Below are 11,146 nucleotides of genomic sequence, written 5' to 3'. Positions count from 1 at the left end.
CTGATTTCCCCAGCGCTAAGCCCTCTGTGCCCTCTGCCACAGGGATTAGTTCCTGGGGTCCCCGGGCTGCGGTGAAGGGGGAACATCTGTCAAGGAGACTGGGCAGCACCACGTGACGAGCAAAGGAACAGTCTCTCCAAAAAGAGTCTTTGCCAAGCCCAATGTAAAAGAGATGATGGGGGGCTGCCAGGAAAGAGCCCACCCACAGGCCTCCCAATGTCACCCACCACCCACACCAGCTCCTCGGCTACCTCTGAGGAACCCAGGGCTCCGAGGAACACAGACCCTGGGGTCAGCCTAGTGTTTAAATATTCTGATAACTCAGTTCAAATCCCAGTGCTGTCACAGCCTATATAGCCTTGAGTAAGTCATGCCCTCTTTTTTCTCCATCTATAAAATGGGGGTAATAGTATCTCGGTTAGTGTGAGGACTAACTTGCAACGTGTTTGTAAAGCAAGTGGCCCGGGGCCTTGCACCTGGTGGGAACCCTTCAAGGCTGGCTTCTTGCCGCAGCTCGACTTTCATGCCACAGCTCCTGCCCAGCCCCCGGGCAGACATCTTCTTTCTCAGTGAACATTCTAGAAGGTCACTAGCCATTGAGTTTAGTTGGCACATAAAAAGAAAATAGATCTGTCTTCTTGGCACTAGATATGAGTACACATTGGAATTACCTGGTGTTAACTTAAAAATAAAAAAGCCTTTCAAAGTGAGAGGCAAACAAGCATTTATTGAGATCAGTAAGAACAGCTATTCGGGAATCATTCATTTAGGCAGAGGTGGGCTAATTAGGAGACAAAGGCGACGGGTATTTATGAGAAAGGGAAGGGGAACAATTACATCAGTAGAAGGAAGGCTTTTCTATTGGCTCAGATAATATAACACAGTGATGTTAATTCTAAACAGTGTTTTTAATTGTCAGACCACTAGTCATCAGTCTAGTAGCCATAACTGCTTTCTTGTTGTCTTTGCAAATGGTTCTTTTGCAAGGCACAAGGTTGCTTAGGTCCTGTCTCAAGGTTATTTTGCCCTGTTTTTAACATTCCAAGGTTTGAGGTATAAGGCAGTCCCTCTGGTATGGCGTCTCTGGCTCCATATTGAAGTGGCTCCATTTATAATATTGTTTACACTGGAGAGCTTTTCAAACCCTCTTCTGTCTGGGTCCCACCCCACCCCCACCTCCCAGAGATTCCCAGGAGTGCCACCAGATGAAAGTGTGTGTGTCCAACTTGTTTTAAATGTGTGTAGGAATAGCCTAGGGATTGAGTTAAACTGCAGGTTCTGAGTCAGTGGATCAGGTGGGACCTGAGAGTCTACATTTCTCACAAGTTCCCAAGTGATGTCATACTGGTCCATGGACCACCCTTTGAGGAGCTAGACTCTGCAATTCATGAGTTGCACCAGCTTCCACATCATTATCTCAGTGGCCTCCCAGCCACCCTGTGGTTGGACGGGGCTTGAATTATTATCTCCGTCGTGCTGATGCTCAGGGTTGAGTCTGTGAATGGGTGGAGGCAAGCTTTCTGGATCTTATTCTATATCCCCCATGGCCAAAGATGTGGGCTGGCCTGCGAAAGGAGATTGATACATCGGAGTGAGGAGAGAGCTGAGTGGTTTTGTCCAAACCCCACACTGTGTGGCTCTGGTGAGACAGGCTCCGAGAGGGGAGGCCACATGCAAGTTGGGTGACAGCGATGGAGCTGGGATCCAGGTTTCTCCATGGCACCTGGCTGCGTGGTTCACCTTTCCTGAGGCCCAGAGCAGGCGGGGCAGCCTGACTCTGGGTCACATATTGAGTGCTGACAGTGTGCCAGATCCAGGTGCTTAGTGCTTTCTGTTACCTCCTTAGGTCTTCACAACCTGCGCCCAGGGCAGGTTCTAGGCTGCACCCATTTCACATATGAGGAAACTGATGCTCTGAGAAGCGAGGTCCCAGGAAGTGGCAGGACTGGGATTTGGACCCAGGGGTTCTTGCTGATTCCCAGACACTAATGCGTGTCCCATGTTGTCCCCTCATTAGACAAGGAGGTCCTCTAGGGCAAGGACCACGTCTCATTCAGGTTTGTGTCACCAAACCAGGGATGAATGTCTGAATCAGTGCATCCAGTCCAGGGTTCTGCACCTCTGCTGATAAAGACTCTCACCCCTCCCCCCCAAACAAAATACTCTTTCCCCCAGGGCACCAGCTCCTCTCTGGGAGCTTGCCCATTGCCCTTTGCCCCAACCCCATTGAAGCCATTTCTCATCGCCTAGACCAGTTGAGCTAACTGGAATCCACAGCATGTCATACAGAAAAGTGGCCACATGGTGGCAGTAGATGCCCATGTGTAAAATCTTCTGGCCCAGACGGAGCCTCCTCTTTCCTTGGGTGCTTCTCTTCTTCCAGGCATTTGTCCAAGGACTTTCCTCTGAGAACCATTTCCACAACAGCTCCTTGAGGGAGGAGTTATTCTTCCTTTTTATAGCTGAGAGATCATATTAGTCTTTTGCTTAAATAACCTTCCATGGCTGCCTACTGCTCTTTGGAGAAAATCACAATGTTTATCTGCAGTCTAAACCTCACCCAGTGGACCCTTGAGTCAGACCGACAGAATTCAGATCCCAGCTCCACCACTTAGAACTTGTGTGACTTCGGTTGGACTTCTTGGCTTCACTTGGACCTCAGTGTGCTCGTCTGTAAAATAGGGTAATGAAATAGAACCTACCCCGTTGGGATGGGAGCAAGGATGACCTGAGATAAGGGAGGCACACAGTGCCGCTGCTGACACACAGTAAGTGCTCAGTCCACATTAGCCACTGTCATCCCTAGTGGTGTGTTTCCCTCTCCTCCGGGCTCCCGGGGTCTCTCCTTCTCTCTTCCCCTCTCTCCCTCTCCTCCCCCTCTCCTGCCTTCCCTCTCTTCTTGCCTCCTCTTCTCACTCCCACTCTATTGTCTTCTCTTCCTCCACTTTCAGAACTCATTCCAATAGTCCCCGTCCTTTGTGGTGCTTTCTGATTTCTCTCATGTGGGGAAGATGTTCAGGTTCTTAGACCCAAGAGCAGAACTGCTACACTGATTGTTGCACAGAGGGTTAGAAGGGTCCCAAGTTCAAGTGGCCTAGGCCGCAGAGACTCCTGTTTGGTTCCTCTCTGCCCCTCACCTCAGCTCTTTCTTCTAAGGTCTACCTCTCAAAGCGGCCTGCTTCCCAGATTGTGTTGGGGTCATTCTTTTGTTCCCAGTTCACTCCAGAACATTCCCAGAGAGAGAAAATGACTGTCCCCACCCTCAGCATCAGGACTGTTCGAAAGAAGGATGTGGCTGAAAAGATATCAAGAACAAATTAAACTTTAAAAAGGAAAATACCTCTCCTAAAGGACCTATGATGATACTTAGCACTTTTCCCTGTCAGGCTCTGCTGATTCTTGAATTCATCTGTGTGCTCACTTACCCCATGACTCATTCAACAGATAGTTTTTGAGGGCTGACCATATGCCAGGGGTTACACTTGGGTCTGGGGGAGGACATCATGGCAAAGTAGACAAAGCAACATATAGTCATTGTCGACACATATTTATTGAGCACCTACTGAGTACTGATCACTATTCTAGGTGCTTGAGATATCTCAGTGGATCACACCGACAAATCTTGGACCTCACAGAGCTTATATTCTGCAGGAACAGCATAATACATGAGCTAAATGGTATATTAGAAAGTGACACCTGCTATGGAAAACTAAGTAGGGCTAGATAAGAGGGGCAGGTTATGATATTAAACTGGGCAGTCAGGGTGGCCTCACTGAGAAATCAGTTAGGAAGAAAGGGAGTCAGATGCACAGACAACAGAGGAAGAAAGTCCATGGTGGCGGGGAACATCCAGGGCAGAGGCCTTGGGTGAGAATGTGCCTGGTGTGTTAAAGGAAAAGCAAGGGCAGCCGCTGGAGCGGACTACGCGAGGGGCTGAGTCACAGGAGAGGTTGGAGAGGTAAGGGGAGGGGGCAGAGGCCAGGTCATGGGGAGCCTCATGGGCTACAGGAAGGACTTTGGTTCTCTGACTGAGCTGGGAGCCATTGCAGGATTCCAAGCTGAGGAGTGCCGTGACCTGACTCACATTGTTAAAGGAGCACCTTGGCTTCTGTGTTGAGAGCAAGCTAGAGGGCGAAAGTGGGGCCGGGAGACCAAGGGCTTATTCAGGTGAGAGGTGGTGGTGGTGGCTTGGCGCTGCAGTCAAGGCAGCGAGAATGTCCCAGGTTCTGGATGTGTTCGAAGGCAGAGCCAACAGGACTGGCTGAGGAATTAGAGCTGGATGTGAGAGAAGGAGAGAGGAGTTGGGGACCGTGCCAGTGTTTTTGATGTGAGCAACTGGAAGGCAGGAGTCGACTTTTACAGCGAGGTGGGGAAGCCTGCGTGCAGGAGTGGGCTTGGCGCAGAGGGACAGAGTCCAGGGTCGGCTGTGTTCATTTGAGATGTCTGAGCGAAGGTGGAAGGAGGCCGTGGGACCTTTGAATCTGAAGCTTAGAGATCTGTGTCAAAGACATGCTTCAGGAAACTGCTGGCATGTCACAGTAGATGACATTTAAAGTCATCACCAAGGAAATGAGATGGAGTCAAGAAAGGATCCGAGGACTGAGCCCCGAGGTCCAGAGGTGTGAGCACTGCGTGAAGGCAAGTACCATAAAGTCATGCAGTGTGGGCTCTAGTGGGCCTTTACAGACGAAACTTAGAAGCAGAGGACAGCAGGGAATGAGACATTGGGTCATATGTCCAACTTCTCGTCATTGTATGGAGAGGAGCAGGGGTCAGGGCCTAGCTGGAAACATCCTGGAATGTGCTCCAGAAGAGGGGCCTCCTACTCACACCACTCTCACTAGTCTACTTTTAGAGCAAGTGTGAAGTCAGTCTTGCAAGTAAAGAAAAACCAGTCTGAGCTCAGGCACCAGGGGAATTGCTTGCAGTGCTGAGGGTACTGGAGACCTTGGGAGGTGGAGACCACATGGAATCATTTCTGCTATAGGGAAGGGAGCCCCTCTGGAGCTCACCTGCTCTCTCATTGCTAGAACTTGAAGTAAGCCCTCAAGATCTTCCAGTACGATCAAAATTGTCTTTCCAGGGCCCATCCCCTGACCTAGGGGCTCATCAAACATAGCCTGCCCAGTAAGGGTAGACATCAACAGGGATAGAATAAAAAACAGAGGAAGAAATCAACTGGGCTGATAGTGGGACTTCCGCTGGTTGTGGGCAATGCTGGAGAGACATTGTAGGAGGGAAGCCCATTATGGAGGCCTGGGCCATCTGGCCATGGAGTGCCTGCCAAGCCTGGGGAGGAGCACCAAGTTCAGAGAGAGGGGAAGCCCGGAGACATTGGACTTGCTCCCGCAGTAGCTGCCTGGGCTTCTTGACTTAGCTGAAGGTGTTAACCTGGAGGCAGCAGGGGATGCTGGCCAGTGTGGCTATTCCCCTGGCTGGCCAACGAGCGGTCCAAAGCTATGTGGTAATCCAGAATCACTAACTGGGTCACGATACCCTTGGCAGCGAGGACCCTGGCTGTCCCCAGAGTAATTTCCTTCAGGAAAGCTGAGCAGTCGTAGATCATGTTTCTACCTATGTGTGGGAGGAAACCCTTCATAAAATGGTGAGATCCATGTACGTAGTACACAGGAATGTCTTGTCAATGGCACCAGAGGCTAGGTGCCTTTGCCTTGCCTAGGGTCTTGGGTTATCATGAATGCTTATATGCAGGTGGCATTATGTCCAAGGAAAAAGCAAGGAAGGACCTGTATCTAGAGTACAAAACAGTTCTGGGCATACCAAGGGCACTGCCCAATGTCCTGCCAGTGGGCCTCAGCCATCCATGCAGAGGACAGGAACATGGTTGCGGAGGCCCAAGGCACAGCACTTGGTGGCTGTGGGCAACTAGGAGCAATGCCCTTGCCGTTGTCAGAGTGAGACACCAAGAAGGTCTCCCATAGTTGGGTATGGTGGGCGAGGGTGGGGGTGGGGTACTGTGACAGGGCCCTGGCCTGGGCAGCTGCTAGAGATTGATCAGCATTGCCTGTCCAGATCTGGAAGAGGAGGCAAGAATCTATTTATACCTCCACCCTGGTTCATTTTCTGAGATTCCCTGCGTATTTTCTTGCTGGATTAGCTGGGGTCTGTTATGTGCCTGGGATGAGCCAGATGATCTGTCCTTTTCCCAGAGCATCTACCCCCGTAGGAACCCAGAAGTCACCATTCTGCCTGACACAGCAGGTGCCCCCATCCCCTCCCAGGTGTCCACAGAGGATGGAGGGAGCGGCTGGTGTGATAGCTTCTTGAGCCAGTATACCACGGCTCGGTTGTACCCACCACCTACCAGCAGCAAGGGTGGAAGGGCTACAAACTCCATGTTGACAGGCCCACAGCTGGGGGGAAGTGCTGTAAAGATAATTCCATCATCAGATTGTTTCATATCAGGAGCTTCTAGCGCATGGGAATGGTGCTCATCAGAGCCTTAAGAGTCTAGACGGCACCTGTTTGGTGGAAGAGAATAGCCACCCATATCCTAAACCACGCCCATGGTGGTCAGAATCCATGTAACCAACTTACCTACTGTGAACTGGTCAGATCCACAGGTCATTGTGTCACACCTTGAATCACCTTCAGCCACAGGCCAACATTACCAGCCAGTGACACTTAGTCTGTGAACACCAGTGACTTCACAGGTCCGATGGATCGTCTTTGGGCCCCGTCAGACCTCCCTGATGGTTTTGCTATCGTGGTGGGTCCAGGCGTAGATCCGGCACCCCAGAGTGGACGTGATGGCCGTATAGTCTTGATCGGCTTTTCAATCCAGGTGTTCGCTTCAAGAAGCGGGGCCTTATTGTGACTTTGCTCATATGTCACATACGGATCAAGTTTGTGGCCGACATGCTGTATCTGTTTCCACAGCATGGGGTTTCCATGTGGACATTTTCCTCATAGTCCAATTCCAGTGGTCCAGTGGCCTGGCCACATAGCAAGGCCAGTAGCAATGACCCGTGAAGCTGTGTAAAAGGGACTACTTGCAAACGTGTGAGCAGGCTATAGGGAACTCACAGGATGGTGCAGTGCCCCTGGGCTGGTAACTGGAGGGGATGCTACTGCCTCTGGGCCCAAACGGAGCCTGGAAGTTTTCACAGAGAGAGCATCCCTAAGAGGAGGAGTGGCCCTCTGTCAAGGGACACAGCCAGCCCTAAACCAGCTTGAGACAACCCCACAGAAGGGAGCCGAGGGAGTAAGTACTTCAGCCTCCTCCTAACCTCTCATCTTCTGCCAGGGATCCCTGTTGGCCAAACTCAACTGGAAGCCCCAGGGCAAAGGCCAGTGACGCAGGCCATGCAGACTGGCCCCTAGCAGAACAGGCCGGACGAGGATGAAGAGGGGACCTAGAGGTAGATGATATCTGACACGCAGGGAGGGTTGTGATTTTAAGTAGGAGCTCAAGGCAGTCCTCTCTAAGAAGGAATCATCTGAGCAAAGGTCTTGGGGCGAGGGGTGTAGAAACTCATCTAATCCTCACAACAAATGATGTTGGTTGTCTTACTGTCCCCATTTTACAGGTGAGAAAACTGAGGCACAACAAAAATAAAACAACTTAGGGTTGTCCAAGATCCCATAGCTGGGAGTAGATGGAGTTGGGATTTAAAGCCGACCAGTCAGGCTCCAGAGATCCTGCTCTTAAAATAGGATACAGGAGAGGCATCATACGGTGAGAGGGCAGAGAAAGTCTCAGGGTATATAAGACGGTGATCAACAGTCACAGACGTTATTTATGGAGCACTGACTGTATACTAGCCACTGTTAGGTGCTATGGGGAGATATACAGATAAACACGATGCTGTGCTTGCTCCCAAGAGTTCGTACGTGAATTGGAGGGTGGGGACGGGATATAGAAATGTGTGCAAATAAAGTGTCAGCTGGTTGAGACATATTCCACTGGAGAATTACAGACAAAATGCTAGGAAAGCGTTAGTTTTTGTCCGGCCGATGTGGCTCAATGGTTGAGCGTTGACCCATGCACCAAGAGGTCGCCGGTTTGATTCCCGGTCAGGACACATGCCCAGGTTATGGGCTTGATTCCCAGTAGGGGCATGCCAGAGGCAGCCAGTTGATGTTCTCTCTCATCGAAGTTTCTATCTCCCTCCCTCCCTCTCACTTCCTCTCTCCGTAAAATCATTAAAGGGAAAAAAGGTGTTAGCTTTGGAAGAATTGGAGAACTGTAACAGCAGAAAGGGGAAGAAAAGGTATTCCAGGGGAAAAAGCCATGTGAGAAAAAATGTGGATGCATCCAGGGAATGGTCAGTCATCTGGTTTGCTTAGAGTTCACGAGACTTGTGGAGAGAGAGACAATTCTAAGTGGGACAGGAACAAGGCATGAAGTCACAGTGAGGTAGTGATGTCCTTTCCAATTCTCCTTATGGGGAAAAGTCTCAGCTTCGTGCTAGCATCTTTTAAGCACTAACATTTGCTAATCTCCTTTTTTAACCCAAAATGCACAGATCCAGATCCTTTAGAGAGCAACCCAGCTTTGGTTGGAACTCAATAACATCGTTTTGTTTTCATTGCCTTTATTCTGACAGTTAAGTTCTATTTCAGGCAAATGATGCTGTTTTTAATTTACAGAAAAATTATTTATTTTTATTATTATGTTCCTTTACAGATGCATTTATTTAAGAAAAAAGTGTCTATTTAAAGTGACAATATTGAGCTAAACATTCTGGTGGTTCATGACTATGGCAAATGTCACAAAGGTGGTCCCCTACTGACTGATGTTCAGGGAACCCTGGCATAGCGTATAAAGCATATGAGGGTGAGAAATGTGGGGCTTGGGGGGAGGGCTGGAAAGGGGATCAGATCATGGAGCATCTGAACACCAAGCAGGGAGTGTGGGTTTTATTCTGTCAACCACAGGAAGACGTTGGCTTGAGAACAGGTAATGAATACACTCAGAGCCCTGCTTGGCAGGACTTGCTCTGTCTGACCTCTGGGTGCAGAGTGAGGGGAAGACGAGAGGCTGGGACAGCTCTGGGGAGGCCATTGTGAGATTCAAGGTGAACAGGCATATAGCGCCCTGAACCAGGGTCAGGGTGGTCCAGTTGAAAGGGAGGAAGGGCTGGGTCCTAGAGCCATCAGGCTGTGTCACAGGTGCTATCTGGCTGATCTGGTGAGTAGATTTCTTTTCCAGAGGTGACCTTTCAGCCTCCAATCCTCCTCTCCAGTGTGATTTACTAAGGAAATCCAATAGTCTCTGATGGGGTTTTACTGAGTTAAGGAAACACCAGAAGAGGCCAGCCCACCCCAGTCTCTCTGAACCTCATCAGGGGGAATTGGAAGTGCACTCAGAGAAGATGGAGAAGATGGAATCCTGCTTTCTCGATCTGTGCTTCCCCGTGGGAAAAGTCCGCTGACACTTCGACCTCTTGTGGTGATTCATTTTATTCCATACGATGAACATCTGATTCTCTAAGACCTTCAGCTTCATTTCACAGAACATAAGCCGTTCAAGGATCTTGTCCTGGAGGGCAAAGCAGGCGTGCAGTCTCTCAACTTCTTTCATGTTCATGAAGTTGCAGTTGGGTTTGGCTTCGGGGGTCTTTTGTTTCTCTGACTTCTCCTAAGCTCCCCACCAACAGGAAAAGAGGAGAAGTTGGTTAATAATGATAACCCGCCCTTCACATGCCGGGTGATTTAAACTGTCATCTTAATTAATTCTCACAACCAGCCCGCCAGGAGAGCATCTTGTGGGGGAGAGAATTGGGGTTCAGTGAGAGAAGTTCCGTTTCTTAGCATCACCCAGCCTGCAGGAGAGAATGTACACTCCCAGGACCCACAGTTCCCTTTGGTTCATAAAATGACCGCTAATCTGTGCTCGCAAAGAACATAAAACCTTTACCTCAGATGAATCTGTCTCCAGAGCTTGCGTTCCCAGTGTGCCCCAGAGTTTGTCACGCCCTGCAGAATCTCAGCTGCCAAGTCTCAGTGTCTCACGACATGCTCTTATTTCTACAGTCCTCATCTGCCCCCTCACCCAGTATAATAACACTTTAGCTTTTATTTTTGGATTCAGCTATAAACTTCTGGTCTTTACAAACATTTAAAAGTTAAATATTTTAGACATACAAAAAAAAGTAAATATTACAACAAATACCCATGTTTCCACACCAGCTTAAGAAATAAAATATCACAAACACAATTGTAGATCCCTCTCCTAGAGTATTCCCCTTCCTCCCTGAACCTCATCTCAGCTGCTGTCCTGAATCCAGTATTTACTTTTTCCACGCGTGTCTTTATACCAGTGGCTCTCAATGAGAGGCCATCGTGCCCTCCCCAGGGGACCTTTGGCAATGTTCTGGAGACATTTTTTGGATGTCACAGAAAGGGTGACAGGTGCTCTTGGCATCTTATGGGTAGAGGCTAGGGATGCTGCAAAACATCTAACAATGTACAACAAAGAATTATCTGGCCCCAAATGTCAATCATGTGGAAGTAGAAAAATCCTGCCTTAATCTACTTTCACTAATCAAGTACATTCATGAACAAGATAGGGTATTGTTTGGCATGTTTTTAAACTTTATATAAAATATGTCATAATCCAAGTACATATCTCCTATCTTCATTATTATATTTTAGAGATGTATATATTATACATGTGTCTCTAGTTTATCCATTTTCATTTTTTTCTTTAAAGTTGAGTGTTACTGTTGCCAAAGCATGTTGACATCAAACATGAAGTAGGAGAGTCTGGGATGGTCCCCAATTTTATGGCTAAGGCACCGGAAGCCTTGTGAAGGATGTGCTTGGGCCTTCGTCACACAAGAGGTAGCTGCAGAGCAGGGACGTAGACCAGAGTCATGGATTCCTCAGTCTTGCCCCATTATCCTGACACCTTCCTTGTCCCCCAAACCCCAATCTACCTGTAAATATTCCATCACCTTCAGCTGAAACTAAGGCTCCTCTTGCTCACCTGCTGGGGCTCTGGGGGGGTGGGCTTGAGTTCATACTTGACCAGCCAGTTGCTAAGCAACAGCAGAAGGAATAGGAAACCAAACAAGGCTGGCTTGTAGCTGATCAGCCAAGCCACCAATGCTCCTATGGTGCCTGAGGAATCAAGTATCTCGTGGAGATTCCTAAAAACGGACATTAGTTCTCCCAGCAT

General features: G+C 49.1%; 1 protein-coding gene across 1 annotated transcript; it reads right to left on the bottom strand.

Moving 5' to 3' along the window:
• Positions 1 to 9,307: 9,307 nt before the first annotated feature.
• Positions 9,308 to 11,146, bottom strand: TEX46 (testis expressed 46). The gene is made up of 2 exons (XM_036256827.1): positions 10,955 to 11,146; positions 9,308 to 9,604 (listed from the first exon to the last, which is right to left on the bottom strand). Exons 1-2 carry the CDS (start codon positions 11,144 to 11,146, stop codon positions 9,308 to 9,310), a joined length of 489 nt encoding a protein of 162 aa, XP_036112720.1.

Source organism: Molossus molossus, unplaced genomic scaffold (assembly GCF_014108415.1).
Source record: "Molossus molossus isolate mMolMol1 unplaced genomic scaffold, mMolMol1.p scaffold_m16_p_12, whole genome shotgun sequence".
Taxonomy (NCBI): Eukaryota; Metazoa; Chordata; class Mammalia; order Chiroptera; family Molossidae; genus Molossus; species Molossus molossus.
Note: the sequence above shows the minus strand (reverse complement) of the source record. Positions and strands in the feature narration are given on the sequence as shown.

Bases quoted from the DNA above. Each gene is read 5' to 3' on its own strand.
- TEX46 (XM_036256827.1), bottom strand. From the start codon at position 11,146: ATGCTGGGAGAACTAATGTCCGTTTTTAGGAATCTCCACGAGATACTT. The intron at 9,605-10,954 runs GTGAGCAAGAGG...TGGGGAGCTTAG, and splicing joins CCCCCCCAGAGCCCCAGCAG to GAGAAGTCAGAGAAACAAAA.